Consider the following 26,887-nt stretch of genomic DNA (forward strand, 5'->3'; position numbering starts at 1 on the left):
CTGCAATACTCAAAACTGAGAAAAGTAATCCTAACCATGGAGACTTGTAGAGAATTTACTATGTTATGGGAGCACGCTGCCAGCTGACATGAAAGCCTACTACAAAAGCCATGAGTGAGCAGTGCTCTTTAAAATTTAATCACAAACCACCTGTGAGATCAAGCGATGCTGCTTCTCTTTTGAAGGGAGCTGGTGGCTGGTCAGGACCGGGAATGATATACTTGGTGCTTGCTCTCAGCTGAAAACTACATCTGTGAGGCTACAAGTATGAAGGGGAAAGTCAGCCTAAACTAGAAAAGAATTAGACTGAAGAAATCACAACAGCAGAGGGTTCTTTTTCTCTGTGTGGGGATGGGGAATACCATGAGTCTCTGCAGCTGACCAGCTGCCGAGGTAGCTTTGTGGCACTGCATCAACCCTGGTTAACCACATAGACAACAGTGTGCCACTACTGGAGTTCCTGCTGTGCAAAATAACTACGGAAACCAACTTTACATTAGCTAATATCTAATTTAAAGGAGAATAGTAGTTCCTAACTGCCCTCTAATGGAGTTTGTAACTTACCTTGCTTCCCAGGCAATTTTTGCTGCTGTGCTGACACAGCTTATCCAAGTATTGTGTTTAAAGGTGATTTGGATATGTCTCGTCTGCATTGCAGGCATTGCAATTCCAGCTTGCTTTTTTGTCCCTAACTTCCCTGATAGGAGTCAGGAATCAAGCAGGTTTCATCCTGTCGCTGCTGTCGCAACATCTCATAACCATAAACAGGCCACGTAGATTTGGACTTGACTCTTCACGCTTCTGAAAACAGCAGCCTGAGCTCCCCTGTTCCAGATTTCAAACTAAACACAAAAAGGAAGATTGGACCTCAAAATGCATTAAATATTCAGTAACAGCTGGAGCTTCTGAAAATCAAATTTAATGTCTGATGTCTTTCTGCATCTTGTTTTAAGGCCTTCTCACAGACCCTTGACTATTTGGGCTTGGGCACTAGCACATATTGACACACTTAGGGGGCTGAGAGGTTTTCGTTAATAGCATGGGTAACTCCTTATCAGTGTGTTATTGACTCAATCTTAGAATATCTTTAGAAGATGAGCACCATTAGTATCATTTTACAAATGGTAAAGTTTAGGCTATAGAAAATTAAGTGTTTTGTCATAATCAGAGAGTGGATGGCACTGGAATAAAGGCATCTTCTGCTTAGGTGTGAGATTACATTACTAGTTTTTACTGCTTTGAATGTAATTTTCAGGTAGAACACAAGAACAAATGTACCAGGTCAGGCCAGTTATCCACCCAGATTAGTCTCTTTTTGTACCAATTGCCAGTAACACAAGCACAGGGAGTAGTGTAAGAACAGGACAAGAACATAAGGATGTTTCCCATTGTACTGTCCCAACCTCCAGCGCTTTGTGGCTCACGTACTGAGCTAAAGCTGGTGTTTGGCAGACCGTGATGAGTTTTTCTCCCAAGATCTTGTCCAATTGCATTTCAAATCCAAACTTCTAGCCACATACAGAGGCACCTGTTCTGCTGTTTAAGAATATATCTGAAGTATTTCCTCTTTTTTTTTTTTTTTGAGCCTCCCACCTGCTGCTTTCATCTGGTGCTCCCTTTCCTGTTTGCCATCTCCATCCCATGCCTGATTTTATAGGTCTCCATCATAGCCTTTCCCTGCAGTCATCTTTTCCTAAACTGAAGTGTTACTCCATAACAATCATCCTTAGCAGCCTTTTCTGCATCTTGTCTAGTTTTATTGAGTCCTCTTTGAGGCTGGTCGGTAGAAACCCTTGGTCATCTACTGCAGCGTATAGCATTGACTCACGTCTGCACCTGTATTATGAAGCTGCCTTTGAGCACAGCCCAGAAGCGACCAGTTAGACAGGAAAAGGACAGTCTGTCTAACAGATGGGAAAATTATAAACCTGAAAAATATTACAATGTGATTTATCTGTCTGGAAGATTTAACTCAATAGCTGGAAATTTTCTTGCTAAGAAAGGGCAGAGATCAATCTATGAAGACAAATTCAACTGCACAGAAAAAGCCTGCAGTAAATTAATTATCTGAAAAATGGAGTTGCGTATTTATTATTTCCTTGGCTTGTGTCTAACTATCTAATCAGTCTTTGTACATGTCAGCAGCACATCCATAATAAGAAAGTGCTGTGTGGAGTGTGTGAACTGGAATTAGAGATGTGATAATCGGCCGAACCGTTGAAGACAATGTAAAGGCTGCCTGGCATTTGCATTCCTCTAACTGAGGAGAAAAACCTTATATGTGCAAATGAGTTGTTGGGTGGCCTTTTTTCCTTCCTGGTATGTTGTAACCATGGGCAAATTGCTCTCAGAGCAGTGCTTCCCCGGCAGCATGCCAGTTCACACTGGAGTGCCTCCATGCCTGGTTAGACCTGTTCCAGTATGGTGGTGACAGTTGTGCTGTATTCAGTTAGTATGTGAGGTGGCGAATGAAGTTGCTAAGCCACTGGCCATCGTATTTGAAAAATCATGGCAGTCAGGTGAAGTTCCCAACGACTGGAAAAAGGGAAATATAACCCCCATTTTCAAGAAGGGGAAAATGGAAGACCCGGGGAATTACAGACCAGTCAGTCTCACCTCTGTGCCTGGCAAAATCTTGGAGCACATTCTCCTGGAAGGCATGCTAAGGCACATGAAAAACAACGAGGTGCTTGGTGACAGCCAGCATGGCTTCACTAAGGGGAAATCCTGCCTGACCAATTTGGTGGCCTTCTATGATGGGGCTATGGAACTGATGGACAGGGGTAGAGCAGTTGATGTCATCTACCTGGACTTGTGCAAAGTGTTTGACACTGTCCCTCACGACATCCTTGTCTCTAAATTGGAGAGATATCAATCTGGTGGATGGACCACTCGGTGGATAAAGAACTGGCTGGACGGCCGCGCACAAAGAGTTGTGGTCAATGGCTCGATGTCCGGCTGGAGACCGGTAACGAGTGGTGTCCCTCAGGGATCGGTGTTGGGACCAGTCTTGTTCAACATCTTCGTCGCTGACATGGACAGTGGGATTGAGTGCGCCCTCAGCAAGTTTGCCGATGACACCAAGCTGTGTGGTTCGGTTGATACGCTGGAGGGAAGGGATGCCATCCAGAGGGACCTTGACACGCTTGTGAGGTGGGCTGATGCCAACCTTATGAAGTTCAACCACGACAAGTGCAAGGTCCTACACCTGGGTCGGAGCAATTCCAGGCACAGCTATAGACTGGGCAAAGAAGAGATTCAGAGCGGCCCTGCGGAGAAGGACTTGGGGGTGTTGGTCGATGAGAAAATGAACATGAGCCGGCTTCAGTGTGCGCTCACAGCCCAGAAAGCCAACCGTATCCTGGGCTGCATCAAAAGGAGCGTGACCAGCAGGTCGAAGGAGGTGATCCTGCCCCTCTACTCTGCTCTTGTGAGACCTCACCTGGAGTATTGTGTGCAGTTCTGGTGTCCTCAACATATAAAGGACATGGAACTGCTGGAACAAGTGCAGAGGAGGGCCACGAGGATGATCAGGGGACTGGAGCACCTCCCGTATGAAGACAGGCTGAGGAAGTTGGGGCTGTTCAGCCTGGAGAAGGGAAGGCTGTGTGGGGACCTCATAGCAGCCTTCCAGTACCTGAAGGGGGCCTATAGGGATGCTGGGGAGGGACTCTTCGTCAGGGACTGTAGTGACAGGACAAGGGGTAACGGGTTAAAACTTAAACAGGGGAAGTTTAGATTGGATATAAGGAAGAAATTCTTTCCTGTTAGGGTGGTGAGACACTGGAATGGGCTGCCCAGGGAGGTTGTGAGTGCTCCATCCCTGGCGGTGTTCAAGGCCAGGTTGGATGAAGCCTTGGGTGGGATGGTTTAGTGTGAGGTGTCCCTGTCCATGGCAGGGGGGTTGGAACTAGATGATCTTGAGGTCCTTTCCAACCCTAACTATTCTATGATTCTATGATGTGGCAGATAGAGGCATATAGAAGTATATATGCCATAGAAAAAAATGCTGATGGATGGGTAGGCCTACAGTTTTACGATGAAGAAACCACAGCTGTGATTAGAAAACCTACTTTCCTGCATGTATAATTCTGATAATACTGATACATCCCATCAAGATGTTGTGAAAGTATCAACTACAAAGGGAGACTTACTTTGTGATCCTCATAGTGCCTCAGTGTCCTAAACTGTTATTGATTCCTTAAGTAAGCAATCTGCCTGTCTCTCGGTTATTCTGGCCAGCCTTCGGATATTCTGTCTAAATCGTCCTTGGCTCGTATCTTCCCATATTCTGATCAGCATCACAGTTACAAGGTTATCAGGGTATAAGGAGAGACTGAAAGCAAAAGGCTGATGTTGCAGAGGGAAGGTGTGAAGTGCTGAGCTGATAGAAGCAAGGTTAGAACTGATGAGTAGGCCAAGTTCAGCAAAGTCTGATCCTAAATTTAATAGCAGCTCTGAATGGCTACCAAATCTTCCATGCCTATAGGAGGAGAAAAGGCACTGGTATGCTACTATTCAGTCCTCGTGTTCGGCCCCTGCCCATACTAATGACCCTGCTTGCTGTGGCAAGAAAATGAGGCAGAAATAGATGAGACACGAAATGTAAAGCTTGTTCATGTTAAAGATTTTTGTGACAAGAGCTGTTCTGACATACTGCCTAGAGCAGACTCAGCAAAGCTATTCTTTAATCCATATAGTTTAAAGCCATTCCTGGAAAAGAGTTACCTGTATTTGTAAAATGACATTGCTCTATAAATGAAGAGCAGTCTCCTCCCAGCAGCTGTTCATCAGCTAAATTGAGCTGGCAAAAACTTTGCATGTTTTAATAGTTCAGGTAACTAAAAGATTAAGTGCCAGCTCACCTGCAGGGAGACCATGTCCCTGCTGGGTTACACAGCGCTACATATAGACCCTCCTGCCCTGAAAAGCTGCATATTTAATTCCTCAGGACTACAGCTTGAGAGAGGGAGACAGAAAAAAAGTCCTGTATTGCACATCTAAAGGCACCTGGGACAGGTCTGTATCCCTTTTCCAGGTTCTAAACTTCAGGCTCCTTATTCCAGACCAAAGCTGCTCAAGGCTTAGACCATACTAAATGCTGTGGCATTAAGTGGCAGGTGTAAGAGCTCATCCCAGCTCAACTGACATTTTGAAGAACAGGAAACAGGAAGAGAGCTTCAATGCCTGCAATTTAGGAGACAGTTTGAGGAGCAGATAGTTAAAACACACAAGAACACACTGTTCACTGATGGATTGAAAACAGGAACTCACATGGAAAACTTGAATTCATTCCATAATCTAGCAGCAGAAGGAACGTTTCAGGACAAGAGATGCAGGGAAAGCTGATTATGTTCTTTGCAGTAGTATTCTTCATCAAAGACACTGTGGAGATGCCTTCTTGTTAAACAGGAATATGAGATGACAGATGTAGCGGCACACTGAAAGAGTAACGAGTCTCAGCTCTGTGTTGCTTATTTGGGTATTGTGAAGGATGTAAGAACAAAACAGCTGAACTATATTCAAATGCAGTATTGTGCAGGAAGGTGATACAATGATGCAGACCGGTTCCCTCCTTGCTCTCAGATGTCTTTTGAAGCTTGAGAAAAGACTTGACAAAAGAAATCCGGTGCAATTTTAGAACCCCTTATGAGAGGCTGTAACACGAAAAATATCTGTAGCAGATGAAAGTCGGAGTTGTCTTTACTGCACTGGTAGCTTGAGGTTCACCCCAGCTGACTCCTGCTCAAATGCAGGAGTTTCTAACTTGGATTAAGAGGTGCTTTAAAGCTGAGCTGCTTTGCTCTGCAGGGAGTGGGTTTCTGCTGACACTCAGACTAGCAGGGAGGGGGCAGCTGAACCACAGAGTGCTGCTGCTGCTGCTCAAGTCAGTGGACCTTTTTCTTTTGCTCTCATTCACAGGGAAAAATCAGATCTAGTAAATCCTGGCTAACAGTGGCAGTGAAGAGAGCTTCCACAAGACAGGGCAGGAGCACAAACAGGCCATTTTCAATAGGGTAAGATGGTTAACAAAGGGATGCCATGAGAGAGTGTAGCAGGACTGGTGTTAATAATAGGGGAGGTTGAAAAAGACCAATTGGATATACACAGAACGATTTTAGTGTTACTTACCCTAGACAAATTTTGCTGAAATATTTCAATTGAGGGGTTTTATTGCACTAGCAGTTCTAAAGAGTCTGTATGATCCATTTTCTCTATCTGTCGTGACGTACCATGGTCTGGGATAACAATAGCGTGTTGAGTCTTCATTCCACCTTTTCACAAAAGATGATAAGCCTGAGACACAGAATGCTGAAGGAATTCAGCCAGGATGGATTCAGTATCAAAACCAGAACTGAAAATTTTAAGTTTGCTGTTTCAAACTGCACTTGTCTGCTTGGACAAAGGGGATGTTTCTACTGACTGGCTCACCTTTGACAGCATAGTTTATGTCTAAAAAATGCTCCTTTTGAAGTTAGTGTTGCTGATCTCCTGCTTTTCCCATGAATGTTTGCATCGTATAGCTCATTCGCCCTACCTGTTGCTTGGGAAGACTTTTGAGGGTAGGACAGACAAACTATATCTCCTACTTGGGTTACAAAGCAAGTAACCCAGGGGCTGACTTGCTCTAAGATGCCTTCAACCGCATCAGTGTCAGTTTTCTTTCTATGTATCCAAAGCCAGTGTTTTGTGCTCAGCTATCTTTATCTGCACGACTATCTTCAGGTCTCCTATCAGTATGTGTTTTCACATGGGTCAGTGCATTTGCAGAGGTCTTTGCTCTTTTTTCCAATTGAAATAGGTTTATGAAAGGCATAGGGACAAACTAAGGCTTCCTGCGGAGCAGTGATGTAGTTACTAATGGTAATATTTTGGTAATTACAAGGTTCTTTTTAAAAAACTTCACCAAATCCTTAATAATTATGTGCTTTTTGTAAATCATCTCTTTAGCTTTATCCTTTTGTGGAAAGGACATTATTTCAAATAACGATCAACCATAGCATTAAATGGAGACTATCCTTGTTTGTTCATTCACTTTCTTCAGATTACTTTTATCTCCCAACAGCACTGTATGGGTTCAGCTTTGTAAAGTGTTACACACTCTGACCCATATGGTCCTATTGACCACAGTGGGATTATGTTCATGTGGTTGGTCTGCTCCCAGGTGCTCAGCACTTGACTGAGCATGAGAACATATATGAAAGAGGAGCATACACATGCAGTTGTCCTGTAGCACCAGCAAATTCACCAGGGTTATCCCGAGCTGAATTAAGATTAAACCTTTCAAGCTGCGTGGATCTTTTCTGGAAACATTGAACATTAGGAATTTGGGCAGGCCCAAGGCTGTTTGTCTCTGCATATTCATAAACCAGTAATCTAGTATGGCCATACGTGGTACATGTGCGTACATCCTAATGCACCCACATACAGCCTCTGTAAGGGATCTGAAACCATGGAGAAGTTCTGGGGGACACTCCATCCCCTACACAGCTTCTGTTGTCTCACAGCACCTTCATCCAGCTGCCCTGTGAGGATACAGGAAAGAGGACTGGGCAGCCCCTGCTTTGGCCAGACAGGATTTCAACCAACTTTCCTTGTCCTCTTAAAACCTCACCAATAGCGGCTATGAAAATTGAATTTATTTTTTGCTCATCTGTTTCAGGAAGAGATTTCAAGCACCAGAGTGGAAGAACCATGCAATTAGTGTCTGTGAGAAAGATAAAGCCAAAAAATAATGAGGCCTCCCTTGAAATGAGAGCACATCATTGACTCCAAGATGAACTCACACCTCTTTCATCCTGGTAAAGGCCACTGCTCTTTCTCTCATAGAAATGTGTATCTAGGACAGAAAGCGTTAGCAAAAAGCCCATCCACCCCTTGTGATTTCATTGCAGTCACCCATCTTTGACACATGGCTGCAGTGATTTTTGTGTATTTCACAATTAAAAGCACAACTTGGAGTCTACATAGTCGGGACAGAAAATCTGTTTCTGTAATGGTTTCAAATGTTCCAGGTAATTATTCTGAGGGGGGCTGTCCCACTTTAAAGCTCTTTCTCTTCCTAAGGCCACACAAGCAAAGTGGAAAAATAGCAGAATTATACTTGGGAAATGGGAAGAAAGTCCAGAATAAGCTAACTGAGAAAGCCCATTTCTCTGCACTAGCTTTTGGTTGTGTCAGAAGGGAGAGGCGTGGGTAAGAGCAAGCATAGAAATTCAGGCAGAATGCGATTTTTGTAGGTAGTATGTTCTTTAATGTAAGATTATATTTTGGTTTTGGGAAAACCAAACAGATACGTGGAATAACCCTTAATTTCACAATGACGGCAGATTTTGCTGAGCACACAGAGAGGGAACCAGCACATTTTTAATGAACTTCAGTGGCTCACTTGGAGGAAATCTGATGGGCTGTGTATCTGTCTCTGACAGGCTGTGATTACATACAGCCACTTTGCAGGTGTACAGAGTAGGCTTTAATTGAGTTAAATCAGGTAGCCCTTTCAGCCAGCCACCTGTGTAAATACCCCAAGGTGTTGGCAGGCTCAGTGACTGCGCGGTTGCAGTTTTACACCTCTTGGCTGTGGTATGGACATGTTCTTCGTCGCAGTCAGCATGTTGTTTGCCCAAAAAATGTGTTCTATGGTGAGATTTAAAAGGATGCTCAAGAAAGTCTGCTGCTGGATTTCAGATGACTGGGATTGCTATATCAGATCAGCGTGTTAATGCGTACACTGCTTAGAACAAGAGAGGGGAAATGAAAGGTTTAGATTTTGTTCCTTGATCAGAGCTTGCTGAGTGATCTTGGATAAATCAGATAAAAAGTTCCCATTCAGGTGCTGACAGATCACTTCCTAAAGCCCCGAGGAGATGCCAGAACAGTCTTCACCAGTACAGGGTGTCCTCAGCAGCCTGTGACTCCAGTGACTCCTCAGTGCCTCAGCTACTGCACTTGGGCAGTTATGTAGATTAATTCTATGGATTTGGGTGTCAGGTCAGTTTACAGTTCTTGCCTTAACCTCTCTGTTTACCCAGCTAGCAAAACCCATGGAAGTAAGAGCTCCTTACTGCAAGGCTGTGCTTGGTAAGAGCACTAAATGTGGAGGGGAACCTCATTTTGCAAGAATCTCACTGTAATCACCACTACCACCAATCTTCCCTAATTTGATTTACCTGAACTATCAACATCTGATGCACATTAATATAGGATGATGATCTGAAGGTTCATTCATCTGAGATGAATATGAAATGCTGGTTGATGCATTGTAAAGCTTTGGAAAAGGAGATAGTATTTGCTCTCCCATGTAAATTTTTGCTGCATCTCCAGTGAGTTTTGAATCATGCTGCAGTTCTGAGAATGAGTCTGCAAACGCAATGTGCTCTCCATAAGTATTTCCTTAGGGGGAGGCAGCTGTACTGGAACTCGTGGACTTTATTTTACCAATGCAGTCACTGAGGGAGAGGCAGTACACTCCCTGCAGTCCAAAAGTCAAAGGCGTGCTGACGCTTCCAGAAAGGAGGTGTTGGTAGCAATATGTCACCGAACAAAAGAACAACCAAGAACAGTTTTTTCCACCTGAAACAGATTTCCAAAACTTTTCTGAAGGAGCAGGAGATGTCAGACTCACAGAACTGGAAGGAAAAGAGCCGAAACTTTGAAAGTTGGTTGGGTTTCATTTTTTATTTCCTATTTCCCTGTGTTTCATCCGTGTGATTTAATGGGCTGTGGAAGGTACATGGGTGAGTTCTCACAATGTAATCCACCTATAAAGAAATCTTAACTGGTCCTGTCGGTGCTCATTAGCTGACATACAGCTTCCTTCATCTCAGCCTTTCATCTCCTGATAGAAGTGGTTTCCAGGTGGAGCCTCTGGGCTGGTTTCCTGTCCTGCCTTCTTTGGCACATGCCAAGCATGTCTCTTCCAAAAGCGGACTCAGTGTGAATCAAGTTCATACGGTGTCCCTGCCCATGGCAGGGGGCTGGAACTGGATGATCTTTAAGGTCCCTTCCAACCCAAACCACTCTAGAATTCTACGCTTGAGCACTGGTGAGAACCTGCAATATATAAACTCTGGGTCACAAACTTGTAGGCTTTGAAGCTCCCATGCTTTTATTTTATTTATAAAGTACATGTGATTAGGCTTTCCTGTTGGCATATGATTTAAACCCAAATAATATGCCCGGTTAGGCACAGTATCTTAGATGTGTTCAAGAAATTGTGCTTTAACTGGTGACGCATGCTAGTCTAAAGCTATGTGGCTGTACACAAGTTGCTGGTGATAGACCAGGTATGTACTATCTAATGATACAACCCATTGTGCTTTTCACGGAGTTATTCTGTACCCATCTGTTATTAATGCTGCAAGTAAATGTAGGTTTTCATTATATGAAAGATCACAGCAGAATTTCTGGGCTTGGCTCTTCAAACACTGTAAAGGCTTCCTCATGTGAATAACTAATTCACTGAGGGGCTTTCCTAGCAATAACTGATTCTATCAGCTCTAAGGAATTCCATTTTACTTTGCATAAACCTGGCCCTACAGACAGGATATGGAGCAAATCATCTCTCCTACTGGCATTACAGAATTCAACTTTTGATAGGGGATGATACTGAAATATGGCCATGGGGACAGATGAGTCAGAGGTGGCAACTGGCAAAGGGACTGCAAGGCAGAAATGTACCGTCTTACTTCCCACAATTGCATTTGCCTGGGATTGCTGTTACATCTTCTTTTCTCACAGAAGATATAATGGGAGCTGAATTTACGTCCCAGCTTGCAAAGCATCCAACTGTATTTCCTGCATTTCCACTGTTCAAAACTTTACTTTTATTTTCAACCCTTGTTAAAAACACAGGGTTTGTCAGGCTGGCAGGCTGGGGAGCAACATTTTATAGGACTAAATGTTAAATTCTTGGTACTGTTTGGAGTATTCAAGCCTGGTAGTTATCTGTAGATGGCTGACAATCACTAGCTTGTCTTCAACTGCTCTCACAGGCAGCTTTGCTTGATTTCCATGAGGGTTTATTTGGCAGCCACTTAGAGCTAAGAATACATTATCAGTCTCTGTCCAGATCCCCATAACTTAAAAACCAAGCTTATGCCTGGGCTGTCTAGAGGGAGCAAAGGGAGGAATCCTCTCTGTGGGCTGTGGAGCAGCAGAAATCATCCAGGGCCATGGTGAGTGTTTCAGCAGCTGTGGTTCTCTTTACCCCTTTGTGAGAGCATCTCCAGCATGGACCCAGCACAGCAGCCATAAAGCTGCTGGAAGGGAAAAGAGATTTGCTGAGGCAAAGCTGCTCCTCATCCCAGGAGCACAAGCACCTGAAGGCCTTGCTGGGGAAGGGGATGGTTTGAACTCATCCCTCAGCAATGTTTTGGCTGGTTTAGCCCATCTCTGCCTGCGTCCTCGCTGCAGAGGGCAATGCTGTCCCTTGCACAGCCTCTCCATGGCCTGCCATCCCCATGCTGCCTGTGCCCGGTTTTATGGATACCTTTCACTTCCATGCCTGGCAGCCTTGGCCACGGCAATAAAGTATGTGCTGAGCTCTCAGCACAGAGCAAGAAATGTGAAAATCAAAGGTTTAACATCAGGGTGCTTCACCCAGGCTTGCTCTAAGCCCAGGTGTCTCTTTGCTATTGAACGGCATAAGATTTATCCCAATATAGCAAGGCTGCCAAGCCACATGGCTTGGCAATCGGACACGCACGCAGATTACTCTGACACATTTAGAGAGGCACACCTACCAGGCATCATGTTTGCCTACATTTGAAATCATCTTGATTTAAACAAGAGGGATTGCAACATTCGCTTTTCAGTCTCAGGATTCAGGAGTGATTTCAACTGATAAAATTGTATCGGAACAAGCTTGAGAACTGTGTGACCCTGTGAAATATAAAGGCATCACGGAAAGGCATCTCAGTGTGGCTGTGAAATGAGTGAAGCACCTTCTCAGCCACACTCTGTTATGTATTTGGTGGCCAGGATTTCAAGCAGTGCTGTTATATGTAGTGGTAATCAATTTGATAACTACTGTGTGAATTTAAAAGTATTTTCACTCTTTATAGGATTCCTCTTTCTGGTTTCTTATGAAGCTGAATTCCATAGTTGTTCCACTAAAGCACACAAATACTCCTTGTGCTGACTGGTGCGTCTGTAATTGTGTGTTCTCATTCTCCACATTATTGGTGTTTAAATGCTTCTATTTCGGTTGGTGATGTTTTGGTTTTTTTAATATTGTAGGCATTAAATCTGCCTTTCTACTGCAGTTTCTGTAATACACCTTAGGGAACATTAGAGAGAAAGACATTGTTTTCTTCTTTTTCTTGGACATGGCTTTACACTAAAGTCCCCCAAATCAACTTTTCTAGGATGCAGTACAGTTTTACTCATAGGAAATCAGAAAGGTGTTCAGCCTGGGTTTTTACATGTAATAGTTACAAATCTGGGCTCTAAAATCCAAAGGTATGATTTTTGTCCCTATAATTTGCTTATGTACATATGTACACATGAACAAACACAGGTACAGGCAGCTGGAAGCTGTCCTGTAAGTCTGCTAATTAATCAAATGCCACAGACAAGAAGAAATACTATCCCTTGCGATAACCCAGATAACAATACACACTGCCATAGAAACCTAACACATGCATGGAAAAGACTGCCTATACTTAAGAAGGGGAAAAAAAATAACCCTAACTGCACTAGAGTTTAAGTGCCTTTGAATTTCGAAGTACTGGGGAGCAAAAGTGACAAAGACTATACAAGACAAATATGAACAACTTTCTTTAGAAGCTACTGTGAGGCAGGAACTGCATGACTAGACACACAGAGTAAGCTGCTAATTTATCTGGAGTCTAGGTAAGGTTCGCTGCAAGCCTCTATGATGATTTTTATTGGGAATTAGATCAAGGCTTTTGCTTGTGAGTGAAATGAGAGAAGGAATCAACCACAGACCATTTCCCTTCTTCTGAAGTAAAGCTTCATTTATGAACAGCAATTAAACATGCACATAAGAAGGACATGGGCCTGTTGCAGTGAACCCAGAGGAGGCCATGAAGATGCTGGAGCACCTCTCCTATGGAGACAGGCTGAGAGAGCTGGGCTTGTTCAGCCTGGAGAAGAGAACGCTCCTGGGAGACCTTAGGGCAGCTTCCAGTGCCTAAAGGGGGCCTGCAGGAAACACGGAGAGGGTCTTTTTACAAGGGCATGTAATGACAGGAAAAGGGGGAATGACTTTAAGATGACAGAGGGCAGATTTATATGAGATCTGAAGAAGAAGTTCTTCCCTGTGAGGGTGGTGAGGCCCTGGCACAGGTTGCCCAGAGAAGCTGTGGCTGCCCCATCCCTGGCAGTGTTCAAGGCCAGGTTGGACGGGGCTTGGAGCAACCTGGTCTAGTGGAAGGTGTTGGAGGGTTGGAATTGGATGAGCTTTAATGTTTCCAACCCAAACCATTCTGTGATATTAACCTATTGCCACATGTTCCATCAATTTTGGAGATGAGGAGCACGTATTTCAGTGTAGCTAAGATGATGTAATAGTCTATATTACATTTCTTTTTATGTAAAATCCAGGAGGCCTTGTCATTCATAGTGTCATATAGCAAGTCATAAATTGCTGCAGTGTGGTAGGTAAGAAATGTCCCTAGCACTCACAGAAAGGGAAGTAGAATCAGATGAATTATTAGCTTAATTATGTAGTAGAATCAGATGAATTATTAGCTTAAGGAGCTGATACCCTCTTTAATTTCCCTTCCTTTTATCACAGGTATCATTATTTCAGTTAAACATTTGCAAGTATTTGTGATCAGTGATTTTTGTGTTCATAACTCAGAAGTACTTAGTAGTCTTATGATCACATTATGTGCGATGTAAGTCTGATTCCTGCTTTGTAAATAGGTACACATCAGGAGTAAGTTGAGATACTTCTTTAGATATGCATGTATAAACAAGAAAAGAAATCAATAGCAATTTATGAATCAGAAATGCCAAGTCTAAATGTATTGCAGTTTATTGAATCCATAGTCTCTCATGTCCCTGGCATCTGGAATCATTTTACTTTCTAAAAGCTTTCATTTTCTTTCTATAAAAAAGGAAATAAAAATAAAAGATGAGGGTGGGGAGGTGTCCCCTTTCCTTGGAATTTATAACCCCTTCTGGGTGCAGAGAAATATTGGGAAGACTAAAAATCTCAAAAAAGAAAATGCAGATAGGAAAACCCTGACATATATAGGTGTAAATACCATGACACTTCGAGGGTTTAGCTTACGGCGTTTGCAACCATTACTGATGAACATAGTATGTACCTACAAGTGCTGTGTTTGTTATAGTAAGACCATATGCATTAAAATAGCTCTATAGCTACAGTGTAATTTTGTTTGTTTAATCCCGGAACGTGTCAGTAGAACCTAACCCAGCAGCTGGCTTCGTTATCAGAGCTGCATTACACTGACTTCACATAGACAGCCTTAGGCTTGGGACTTTGGAAATACTGGCTCATTTTTGGTTGTGCAACATTCAAGCAAGGTAGCTGAACTGTGTGTGATGCCAATAAATGAATGAGTTAAAATTGGATCAGCTTGTAAAACATCCAAGTCTAATCCAGTGTTTTGGTAGCTCTGCTGTGGCCATATCAAGGCCACTTATAATAACATAGCTACTGAAATGCTCGGTTATATTTACGTTCCAGAGGGGAAATGGTTTGTTGGTGTTGCTATACCGTACTCAGAGTGAGAGATGCAGCGTTCATGCCAGCAAATCTGAACGTACCCTGAGCAAAACAAGGTGCTTGGGAGCAAGTTCAGCTAGGCCGCTCTACGGTGTTGTGGCCGGCAAAAGCTAAAGTACTCAGAAGTGACAATCTTCCCTCCTACATGTAGTAAATACACACAGCCTAAGAATCCAAGCCCAAGTTGCATTGGCTTATTAATGTATAAATGACCCCCTGTGAATCCCAGAGGGAACTGTTTGAGAGGTGCTGAACAAGGGCAGCAGCTCAGTTTGTCAGTCTCTGAAAAACCCTCAACTGGAGCAGAATGGCTGGAGACTTTTTTAGGCCTGCTCACAGAAGTGGAGATGGACCTCAGCATCCTCAGCCAGAAGGGGTGAGGTCTACGTTAGAGGCAAGGCACAAAGATCCCCTGAGGTAGGGCTGGAGCAGGGGGAAATGAAAAGAGCATACCTGCTTTGTGTTTGAAATGCATATGTCTTATAGATGCTAATGTAAGGATGAAGTTTTCGTGACATTTCAATAAAATGCAGGCTGCCTGCAGTGCAGACCTGTGCACCCGTTTGGGAGAACTGGGGAGCCTGGGTGCCACTTGGGATAAGAAGGGATCAAATGAGATTCTTTTTCATTAGCCAAGTGGATGAAATATATAGAAGATGAAAAGCAGATCAGATCAGAAAGCTCCCTCAAGCAAGAAAGCTAGTCTGTAGGGAAAAAAAAACCCAACAAAAACAAAGCCATGATTAGCCACATAACAGAGACATCCCATGTGTCACCATTCTGATAAGCATGTGCTTTTCCCATGAATTTCTGTGCTATGTGCTGTTTTACGTGTTATCTTCAAGTTGGGCTCTCGTGAAGCCAAATATTTGAGCAGGAGTCATCTCCGTGGTGTTAGAGAGGTCTGATTAGCAGCTGAAGTGCAAACAGGGGCAGCTGAGTCAATGGCAGAGGCTGACCCCAACAGCCTGCCAGGAAGGGGCAGCTTCACATTCCAGCCCAGCACGGTGGGAACTCAGCCAGCCCTGGCTACCCAGGAAAAGGCATGAATTAATGCACGTCTCTGCTGAGGGATGGGGACGGGCTGATGGTGTTGCTGGGCCTCTCCAGAAAGGAAGGTAATGGACTAGTTTGTGCTTCTGCCCCCTATTTGAAAAGCAGCTTGTAACCATTGGGAGTATATAAATCATGGTTTAAAAACCTGAGATGTGTAAGGTGGTGTTTTGGTCTACATCATAGTGTGGGTAATGCTCTACATATTTGATGTAAATGATACAATGGGTCCGACTCCAAAAGTGAGTGTGTAGCTCAAGGGATAAATTGCATCAGTGTTCTCAGAGGAATGAGAGATGCTGCTCCGATTATGTCTAATGGAAGCTAATTTCTGCAGAACCCCATATACTCTGCTGCTGATTTCTTGCCTTTGTTGGGTTTTGGTTTACATGATTAATTAAACAAACTGTTCTATCCAAGCTCTTGAGACCCCTTTGAAGTTTGATGAATTGATACACAGTGTGCTACAGGTATAAACAACCTCATTGCATTAAACCGACACTTTAAGTAGTTCTGTGGTCAGAGGACCAGAAAGAACTTCTCCATGCTGAATCATGACTCCATGTTGCTTTAGCAAAACCTCCACTACCAAATGCTGGCTTTGGTCTTTAAAAATGCCGGTTGTTCTAAGCAACAGTGTTATCACTTTTAAGAGATAAAACACATATTACCACATGTTTTAAAGCAGTCGTACTGGCAAATAACTCCCTCCACAGAACAAAAAACCTGCAGCCTGGAAGGGATCTCTATAGTGGTTAATAATCAGTGGTAGAAGAGCTGTCGTGAGGGTTTTAGCTTTTTTTTTCTGCAAAGTGCTCAGTAGTTTGGGGTGGCGTAGCTGATCCATGGTAATATTGCAGAGCTGAATGGACATATTTGTATTTGATGTAGATGCAGATTCCCCTTGCAGAAGTCTGGCTGTGTGCTTTTAGCTGTCTGACCTTCCCATGCTTTGCAAGGCCAGCTCACACGGAGGTGATGCTGCCAGTGGCAGGGGGGACGATGGAGAGATCAAATCACCGGAGCAGGAGCACTGTGAGTGCTGGGATGCTCCTGGTGGAGGAGGGGAAGGAGGAGGTTTGTTCGTACAGTCCCATAATCCCCATGGGTACATAGGAGGACGTAGCAAAGTCAGTGTTTTCAGCACAGATCGGCCGTGTAATCTTCATGAGGGAATAAAATCCCCTCAAGAACAGTACGTCTCTCAGCAGAGTCCCCATCTCTGCTACTGATGTCATCAAAGACACTTGTTTTCTGCCAGTGCAATTGCATCGTTGTTTCCAAACTTAGTTCTGAATTTGGGTCCTGCTCATCAGGTGCTGGATTGACAACAACGAGGCCGGGGGGTGGGGGGAGAGATGAAGTGGGCAGAATACTCTCTTTGGAGAGAATGAGAACAGTGAAGAAAAGCCTGCAAGCAGCAGGAAAGAGGAGTCTTGCACTTCTTAGCATCACTGCTCACTGAAGGGGAAGGAAAGCCTGCTGGGGAGCCAGAGAAAGCCCTTGGCCTAAAGATCTTAGATCTGACTGAAAGGTGTCTGGGGGAGCTCAGAGATGAGTAAAGGAGGGATGAAGTGCCCATGGATGACTGTGAATATCAAGGCATTTCCTGCACCCCTCATTCAATATACATTGCTGGCAGATAGTTTCTTTGTGCTCAGCACACATTTCTCCTGTCTTGGTTTAATTTAATTGAGGTAAATCCCTTGTGTCAGCCAAACCAAATGGCTCCAAGTGTGAGGGAAGCTGACACCTCCTTAGGGAAGGGGGAGAGGAAGGCCATCAAGGGAAAGCAGTGAGCCAGTTTTTCTTGATCACATTGTGGCACGTGACTGGGAATCACAGGGTCCCTGGTTGCATCTGCAGCAGCCATCCACATGTCTGTCACACTCTGACACTGGATCTGCGGCAACTGTTGCTTCAGCTGGCTGCTGGCATGTATTTATCATCAGCGGTGTTGAAAACAGAGCCAGAGCAAAATGTCATAAATACTCCAGCCCTAAACATCAACAAGAGAAAAACGGAAAAGGTTTTATTGATGTAAACAAAAACAATGTGATAGATATTTTTAAGCACAGGTTTGGGATATTTTCGTCTGGATTTTGATTGCTTTCAGGTGGCAGATCAAAGGGATGAAACAAAATATAGTTAGTAATGTGTTCTGTTGCTTCTGCATAGATTTACTTCTACCCAGAAATATATTTCTTGCACGCTGCCATAGTATGTAGGTGTGCAGTGGCTGGGAGCACTTTACCACTGGTAGGACATGGGGAAGCAAGGTCACTGATGAGCGCCATTGTGTCTCAGCAGTGACAAAGTTACACAATTATTTCCACCAGGAATCCTTTTTCTAATTGCACATTGCTGAGGCACTAGCACAGACTGTGCCTTGTTTACTTTGGCCATTTGAGTGGCCAGGCCCGCTCTGGTTGATGTCCTTTTTGTTTCTGTAGCTCTCATCTCCTCCTGTGGCCAGCTGTGCCCAAGCCCCCCATCCAGATCTGGTTATTTTCCTTCACACTAAATAGTTTTGACTCGCTGTCAGAGCCCTTTAATTTCATTGTGGCTTTGTTTACCGAGCTGAAGCAATGCACTCAGAGCACCGAGTAACACAAATAATTGTAATTTTGGCAAAGCCTCCTCCCAAGCTCCTGAGCAATCAACCCACATGCTCTGCTTTCTTGGTACTAGTGGTACCAGCACACCCAGCTCCTGTCTCATCTTGGTTTAAAGCTACTACCACTCTTGCTGCTATTGCACTTGAATGGAAGCCTGTAATCTACCCCCTACCCAGGCTCCAAAAACTGTATTTGCTGGTCTTAATCATGTAAAGTTTCAAGTCTGCGCTAGGAAGTTGCTTTCATACACACTCCAGGACTTTTGGGGTGTTAGAACCTGTCACAATCTGTACTTGGAATAGGGCTCTTTCTGCATCACTGGCATGAACAGTGACTAGAGCAAACGCTGTCAGAGGTCCCACGCTTGGCTCCACATAGTGTGAATACCTTGGATATAAGCTGTGCAAGGATAGTGGCCAGCCATGTGATGGTTCAAAGGTCTCAGCTGGCCTGGGCTGGTGTTCAGCTTGTACCGACAGTGGTCCAGCACTGATACAGCTGAGTTGTTCCAAGCTGGATCCCATTAAGCTCAATAGAACTTCAGGGTGATGCCTTGTGTTCAGTCGTGCATCAAGAAAAAATTGTCAGCTAAACATGAGCTACCTTCCACAAAACAGTGATTGAATTGCTTTTACAGTGCTGAAACTTCAGCAGAGTATCTCTGCTTAATCAGTGCAATAGCTTACAATGAAATTAAGAAAATAGAAAGAGAACTAAAAAAAAAAAAAGACAAAAAAAATTTTCTGGTGGCCACAGCTGTACAGTGTGATGGAACGAGTGGTGCAAATGAACTGCTGAAGCCCCCTGATGTGACAACAGCCTGTAAAGGGAAATCTTAAGGAAACATTTGGAGAGTCGTGAGCATTAGTCACTAATATCCTGTCCCCTTGAAAGGAGAACGTATTAGAACTTCCTGATGTTCTTTGCAGTCAGTCTGTAAGCTCTTGCTTGGTAGGAGTCAAGTATCATATGTTCATGCTGTCTCTGCAGTGTCATCCATTTTTCTGGAGGTGTCAGGAACATAATCAGCTGTCAGAAAAAAATAGAGGCTCGGGAAAGCAAAGGATGTGGTTTTCTTGGCAGTCTCCTTATCTTATGTCCCTAATCTGGACTGGAAGGACTAGACACCAGTCCTCTTTTTCAACTGTTTTTTTCAAGACCTGGCTCAGCTAAAGAGCTATCAGCCACAAACCCTTATCTAGATGTCTCTTTAAAGCCAGCTGGTCTTTTACCATCTGACTGGTTCATTTGTGTTGAGCAGCAGCAGATGACTCTCAGCATCAAATACACTTTCACCAATGTTCAGTAACCTTGGATAATAGTGGTTTACTATTTGCAGAAGTGCCTGAAAACCTGTCATGGTCTGTTTGTGGTGGCAGATTCAGTCTAAATGGCTTTCTGAGTGGGAGTCCTGGGCGTCCAGTGGATATGAATGACTGGGGTAGTGCAAAAGCTGTCCAAAGCTGCCCATGCTTCGAGGAACAGGTTGCAGCACTGCCTTGCTTTAACAACTTGTAACACTCAGCTTTCCAGTGCAATTGGTACTTGTTACAAGGAGAAAACAGCTCATAAGTTATTTCCAGAAATGAGGTCAAAACAGTGGGGCTCAGGAGGGAAGTGATTCACGCAGCAGGTTGGTAATGACATACAAAGCCTTTCCCTGCTAGGTTAAAGCCAGCTTCAGTCAGCAGTGACTGAAATCTTTTATCATTTGACAGTTGTTCACCACGGTCTTTGCGGTGTTGGCTTTGCTCTGTGACATCTGAGTCAGTACTTGCATAACCAGCACCCTGCTTGGCTGCCTGTGCATCACACTGGCCTGCCTGGGGCAGGTTAACAGCAAAGCACCGGCTCCTTTTGCTGGGATCACACTTGTCATGTGAAAAGGCCTCCTGCTCTTCAGAAGGTTTTAGGCTGAATGCACTTCTTCCTGGTCTGGAGCCCTGAACCTTGTCTGTTTTCTACTGTGTCAGTGGGCAGGGTGGTGGGGTGGAGGTTAATAATCCTAGAATCACAGAATGGTTTGGGTTGGAAAGGACCTTAAGATGATCAAGTTCCAACCCCCCTGCCATGGGCAGGGACACCTCACTCTAGACAGTGTTGCACAAGGCTCTGCCCAACCTGGCCTTGAACACTGCCAGGGATGGAGCATTTATCAGTTCTTTGGGCAACCTGTTCCAGCGCCTCACCACCCTCACAGTAAAGAACTTCCTCCTTATATCCAACCTGAAATCATCTGCTCCAAGTTAAAGAGAAACATTAGAGCCTCTCTGCCAGGGCTGTTGTAGCAGCCTCATCAATTGCTTGGTCTGGTCCTGGCTGGTGGAGTCATCCCTTCCCCAGGAGGTCTTGTTCCTCAGGTTCCCTCCTCACAATCTCTTCTGAAGCCCCTCTCCACGTCTGCTCCTTTCACACACAGAGTCACAGGGCATACATGTCTTCCGCACAGTTCCTCTCCTTGACCATTGTACAGGCGGTGAGATCACTGCCCACAGGCTGTTCTCTAGCACAGAGCTTCTTCAGTGTAGCTTTCTTAATGATCCATCTAGGGTAGGAGATACTGAGATCACATATTTAACACCTATCCATGCTTTCTTCTCTGGCACATTAAGCTGGTCAAAACTGTTACTGCTTTTTCCCCTTGCAGTATATGAACATTCATACTGTAGACTGTCTGCATCTCCTAGGTCCAAGCTTTCAGATACTGTGTTGTCCTAGTCAGAGAGGTAGAAAACTTCAAGGAAGGGCCTCTGCAAATGTATCTGCTTGGAAACACACTGATTTTTTGCCTGATGCAAAAGAAGCCCCAAACAGTCTGTTCACCTTACGTGGTTTTTATGGCTGCTGGATTTGCCTAGCTTCTGCAGTTTAAAGTGTGCTAGTCCTCTGGGTTTGTCACTTTGATGTCTTGTACGTGCAAAGACATGGCCCAGCCCTCCCTAGCCTGAGGACTGAAACAGTGGCTGTGAAATCCCTACCTCGCTTTAGAGCATTAACTTGAGTGTGAAATGAGGGCAGTTGGAGTGTCAGTGTAAGCTGCCTGTCCACAGCTGATCCTGGTGCACACAAATGGGACCAAAGTCTCCAGGGACTTAGGAAGGCACCTGCAAAAGGATGAGAGCTGGGGTGATGGGGGGAAAGGCAGAATGAAAGGGCAAAGGTAGATCTGCTTAAACAGATCAAATTGCCCCACTGAGCACGGGAAATCTCCGGCATGAGGGTGTCCCCTGCTCCAGAGAGTCTGCTATTGAGGTACTCACTCACTCTCAACATGCTAAATCCTTTTGGCTCCTCTGTTTTCATATGCTTTACAGCAGGATGACAGCTCTAAGGACTAAAACAAGCCAGGAATGTGACTGCTGTCATGTGCTGGAGGCATGCTGTAACAGTGACCTGGGGTGGGCTGTGGGGTGAAGCTGGGGTTGGGTGACAAGGGAGGGGAAGGATTTCCTGGAGAGGAAAATTGTTTGGCCAGCCCTTTGGAAAAATGTAAGCAACCTGTGCTGAAGAGCACTTGCGCGCTTCCCTGCCAGAGGCCTGAGCACCAGAGAGCTGGGTGTTGAGAGGAGGGATCGGCTGCAACCTGTTCTGCAGCCAAGCAAAGGAAGCCACCCTGTGGTGTGTTGCTGGGGACTGGTCTAGCAGGTGATCTGCTGAGTAGGCAAATGGATGGGGAAGGTTTACATTAGCCTGCAAGCAGAAGGTGAAATAACAAGGAAAAAGGAAATCCATGAGGAATTCCTTAGTAGTGTCACTCTCTAGTGGACCTGAAGTGGAGCATTAGATGTAACATTTAGCAGGAAGTGTAGGGAGAAGATGCTTGGTCTGCAGAAGGAGGAGGTAGATCAGGATCCAAGAAATCATATGTGGCTGGGAAGGCACAGCCCAACCTTGGTGCAGAACTACCAGAAATGTGTGTGGCCCCTATAAACAGAGAGGTAAAATTGGACCAGGTGTTGGTTGTTTCAATGCAATGAATGTCACTGAAGTTTGAATTTTACTCATGGGCAGGTAAAAGGAATAAGATGATGGAGTTTAAGGGACTTCCAGAATGACAGGATCATTGAATATCCCAAGGTGAATGTTTGTTCCATGTGACTTATATTTATCCAGGTATGTGTTTAAAGTTCCCTTTAGGCTTATGTTGACAAAGTAGGGATTAATTTCTGGCTGAACTCTTTAAGTAGGATGGGCCCAAGTGTTCATGGCTTTCTTGAGCATGTACATGCTTGTTAAGTGTGCTTGACTTCCACAGTTGTGGCAACACCAGCATCTAAAACCTTGTGGGCATACCTTTTAGTGTACCTTGGGGTACTTCCTGACTCCATCCTGAAGTTTTAACATACAGCTGTAATATCGCTGCTCTTCAGCTTCATTTTAATGCTGGGTATCATGACAGTACTTACTTTATTGGTAAGAGGATGCTGAGAGGACCCAGCTTCATTTGATTTTAAGCTTATTCAGCTTCTGTGCTGGGAGAAGAAAATGAGGTGGTAACTAATTCCTCATACATGGGAAGCATGAACTTGCCAGTGGTAGGTAAGGACATCCCAATGCAGGGCATATTTTAAGTCCTTTGATATAATTGTGGTTTTGGTACATGGATGTACAGCTGGCTTCTCCCCTTTTTTCATAATAGTGACCTCACCCAGATCCTAGATGGACAGCTTTATTCATAGCAATTGTTAGAAGGACTTGACCTGGAGTTTCCTGTACACTTCAAAAGGTATAAACCAGCAATGCCACTGTATAAAGTGATTCTGCTTTCTGCCTGGTCTCTTTCCCACTTGTTTTAGCAAACACTCGTCTTGGCTCTCATATGTGCCAAGACAAGTGTTTGCATTGGGAAACCAGTCTCGACTGGAACAAACCAGAAGGATGGACACCTGAGGTTTGTTGTAACCTACATGACTTCAAGGTCTAGTTGCGAAAGGCAGAAGAAATCCAGTGTGGTGTGGATGATTTCGTGCGAAGATGCGGGTTAGTCTCTGAGCAGACTAGTGTCTAGAGAAAGCTGCACTAATGTTCAACTAAAAGCATAACCCAGTGCCTCAGAAGGCAATGGGAATGACACTACCAAGTAGCATAAGGAGCAAGAGCAGGCCCATAGCAATTTATTTTCAATCAAAGAAGAGCCATGAAGTCATTAGTTATTTCTTCAGGAGACTTTGGTAGGTATGCTAGAGAGCACTGCGCATCTCTGCAGTGCCATATGTGCACAAAAAGATTAATTCCCAGGTTAGCAGACAGGAATTGTGATGAGAGAGAAGTCTGAGTCAGACACAGTGGGGAGAGGCAAATGCCACAGGCTGAAGCAGTGCTTGGACTCCTGCTGAATTTTGAAAAGAGCTAGAAGGAGGGAGACTTTTTGTTCTTTTAATAAGCGAAGAACAGAGGGTTTGAACAACATGAATTTCAGACGCAAAGAAATGGCAAATTACGGCTTCATTCTCTAGCTCCAGCTTTCCTAAGGATTTGGAGTACTTTGCAAATATTTAATTACTCTCACCCCAGTGCCCTTGTAAGCGTTGCTTACAAAAGTAAACTGTGCTGTGAGACTGGCAATCCAGCTGTAACTCCACTGCCTTTACTAGCACCTCTAGAGCTATTTTCTTCTTTGTAAAAGTAGAAAACTGAGGCTAATATAAACTGATACATTACATGGACGGTTCCAGGGCCCGAGTCCTGAAGACTCTGCTCTGACAGCCTAATAACTATTGCTCCCAACCTCAGAAAGTGGCACAGTCTATAAACACTTGCCTTCTTGCTGTGCAGTTGAGACTCATGCAGTGTTACATTCCCCTGGCGCCAGCCCTGGAGCTTTCATGCATGCCCTGTAAATAGACACCCGAGTGGTCTTTATGGGCATTAATATTCTGTCTCTTGGTTACACAGAGAGAAGATATACTGTGCAGATGAAATCCCCTACAGTGATTTCAGTGGGGTTCTGCAGGCTCTGATCAGACTGTCCTTTTCATTAACTTGGACCTCTAATGACAGATCTGTAGAATGCTTGAGGGTTGGGTTTTTTTCCAGTTTCCAGAGAGTGTTCCTCTGCTTTAGCATGTTGCAGAAAAAAGGTACATGGTTAAGGCACTGATTTAGAGCAAGCAAGCCAAGAAAATCTTTGCCTTAATTCCCTCACTTTTTAAATTTACATTGGAAGAAACAACGTCCCCTGCTTTGCCACCCTCCAAAGCGTCTGCTTTTGAAAAGCTGACATTTAGTACAGTGATTAAGTATGAAATCCGTGTGAAATTAAGCATCAGAACAAGCAAGTAATTACTTCCAAACTTGTCTTTTTGTTGTGCATACATCACTCCCGCTCCCACCTTTCCCCCCTTAGTTTTCCTCTCCTTTGCCTGTCAAACTGTAAACCCTTCAGGTTGGTGCCTGTGTTATCTTTTATGTTTGTGAAGCACGTTGCGCACAGTGGTTGGGTGCTACCAGAAGCAAAACGTAAAGGATGATGACCACAAGGTCAAGGGAGGGGACTCTCCCCCTCTACTCTGCCCTCATGACACCCCACCTGCAGTCCTGCATTCAGCTCTGTGCCCCCAAACATAAGAAGGACATTGACCTGTTGAAGATGCTCTGAGAGCTGGAGCACCTCTCCTATGGAGACAGGCTGAGAGCTGGGGCTGTCCACCCTGAAGAAGAAAAGGCTCTGGGGAGACCTTAGAGCAGCTTCCAGTGCCTGAATGGGCTACAAGAAATCTGGAGAGGTACTTTTGACAAGGGCAGGCAGGGACAGGACAAGGGAGATGGCTTTAAACTGACAGAGGGTCGTTTTAGATTAGATATAAGGAAGAAGCTCTTCACTGTGAGGGTGGTGAGGCACTGGCACAAGTTGCCCAGAGAAGCTGTGGCTGCCCCATCTCTGGCAGTGTTCAAGTGCAGGCTGGACAGGGCTTGAAGCAACCCAGTCTAGTGGAAGGTGTCCTTGCCCATGGCAGAGGGTCGGAACTGGATGATCTTAAAGGTCCCTTCCAACTATGATGAATATTATGATAACTGTGTTTTGGAAGCTTTGCTGTACAAAACCGGAGAGTGGGTTCCAGGTTATAGCAGCCTCTAGCACAGGACAGGATAATGCAGAGACAGTGCTGGCCACCCAGTGTCACCAAGGACAGGCTGTTTGCAGCTTTCTGTAATGGCAGGTGAGTGTTCAGCTCAGCATGATTCTTGGACATAATTAGCCCAGTGGTGTTAGAATCATAGAATAGTTAGGGTTGGAAAGGACCTCAAGATCATCTAGTTCCAACCCCCCTGCCATGGACAGGGACACCTCACACTAAACCATCCCACACAAGGCTTCATCCAGCCTGGCCTTGAACACCGCCAGGGATGGAGCACTCACAACCTCCCTGGGCAACCCATTCCAGTGCCTCACCACCCTAACAGGAAAGAATTTCCTCCTTATATCCAATTTAAACTTCCCCTGTTTAAGTTTTAACCCGTTACCCCTTGTCCTGTCACTACAGTGTCAAAACAGAAAGAAAGCCCAGATAGGACAACTGAGGTTAATGTGGAAAGAGCTGTTAAATGTTAGCTTTAGCAGCCAGATGTCTTTGTGAAAGAGAAAACAAAAGTTATTTCATTAAAGCCTCTGAACACCAAGTACTCTATGAAAGTTTAAATGCCAGGTGGTGTATTAGGTAAATAAATTTGTCCTGCTGTAAGCATTGCTTCTCCCAGCAGCCGGCTGTAACCAGCACATAGTACAAGTACCCATGTGAATCACTGCCATGTGATGCAGTTCTGTGCCTGTCTAACATGTTGATATGGGGCTGGGAAGCCAGGGGAGACTTTTCTTTCAGCAGTTATCAGTATGTTGATAAGGGCCAACTGTTGCACGTGGCTGATTTGCATGGATTGGCTTACGCTCATCAGTCATCCGGCTCGGATCAGAAAAACTCGGGGTTTGCACAGGTGTCACATGTCTTTCCCACATGGTTTGAATGGAGTGATTGATTTTCATTTTAGTGACTTTTTAGATTGGTATCACCGTACTGCACAGTTAGCTTTTGTTACAACCCAGCAGTTGCCCCCAGGCAGCGCTGCAGAACGTCACATCCCCTTGTTGGCAGTCCTGGGCTTGGGTACGGCAGGAGCTATCGGGAAGGTGGCACTCTTAAACTCCTCTTGCTCTGCTGTCAGTGGCAGGATTGGATTTCAGAAATGAAAAGCTCGCATTTGCAAGCTTCATGACCCCATGCTCTATGGGTGACAGATGCACAGGAGGGTAAAGCGTTCTTTGTTCACATGTGCTTCTCATAGTGGTACCTACCCCAACCTCCTCCTCCTGCTTCTCGTGGTTCTGCGGGATGTTTCCCATGGTGCTGTTACCTGCTGAGAATCACTGTTAGTACTTTACTCCTGTCACTAGTACCTGTGCTGGCAAGGTACATGCTGCCTGTGTTCCTGACAGTGCATGCTGGCCACAGCCATATGGTGTCTCGTAAAGTCCTGGTGCCAGTCTCTCAGTATAATT

The 26,887-nt window shown here is 44.7% G+C and overlaps 1 protein-coding gene across 9 annotated transcripts in view; it reads left to right on the forward strand.

Annotated features, from left to right (window-relative positions):
* PRKAG2 (protein kinase AMP-activated non-catalytic subunit gamma 2) overlaps positions 1-26,887 on the forward strand; it is a 223,743-nt gene that overhangs the window by 117,223 nt on the left and 79,633 nt on the right. Inside the window, exon 1 of one of the 9 annotated variants that reach the window (XM_065666845.1) lies at positions 7,677-7,802. The exons of the other annotated variants lie outside the window; for them this stretch is intronic. Within the exon in view, the coding sequence (XP_065522917.1) occupies positions 7,778-7,802 (25 nt within the window). The 5' untranslated portion in view covers positions 7,677-7,777. Of the gene's footprint in view, positions 1-7,676; positions 7,803-26,887 lie in introns of those variants that run through there. 9 annotated transcript variants of the gene reach the window in all.

This window comes from Lathamus discolor, chromosome 2, assembly GCF_037157495.1.
Source record: "Lathamus discolor isolate bLatDis1 chromosome 2, bLatDis1.hap1, whole genome shotgun sequence".
Lineage (NCBI taxonomy): Eukaryota > Metazoa > Chordata > Aves > Psittaciformes > Psittacidae > Lathamus > Lathamus discolor.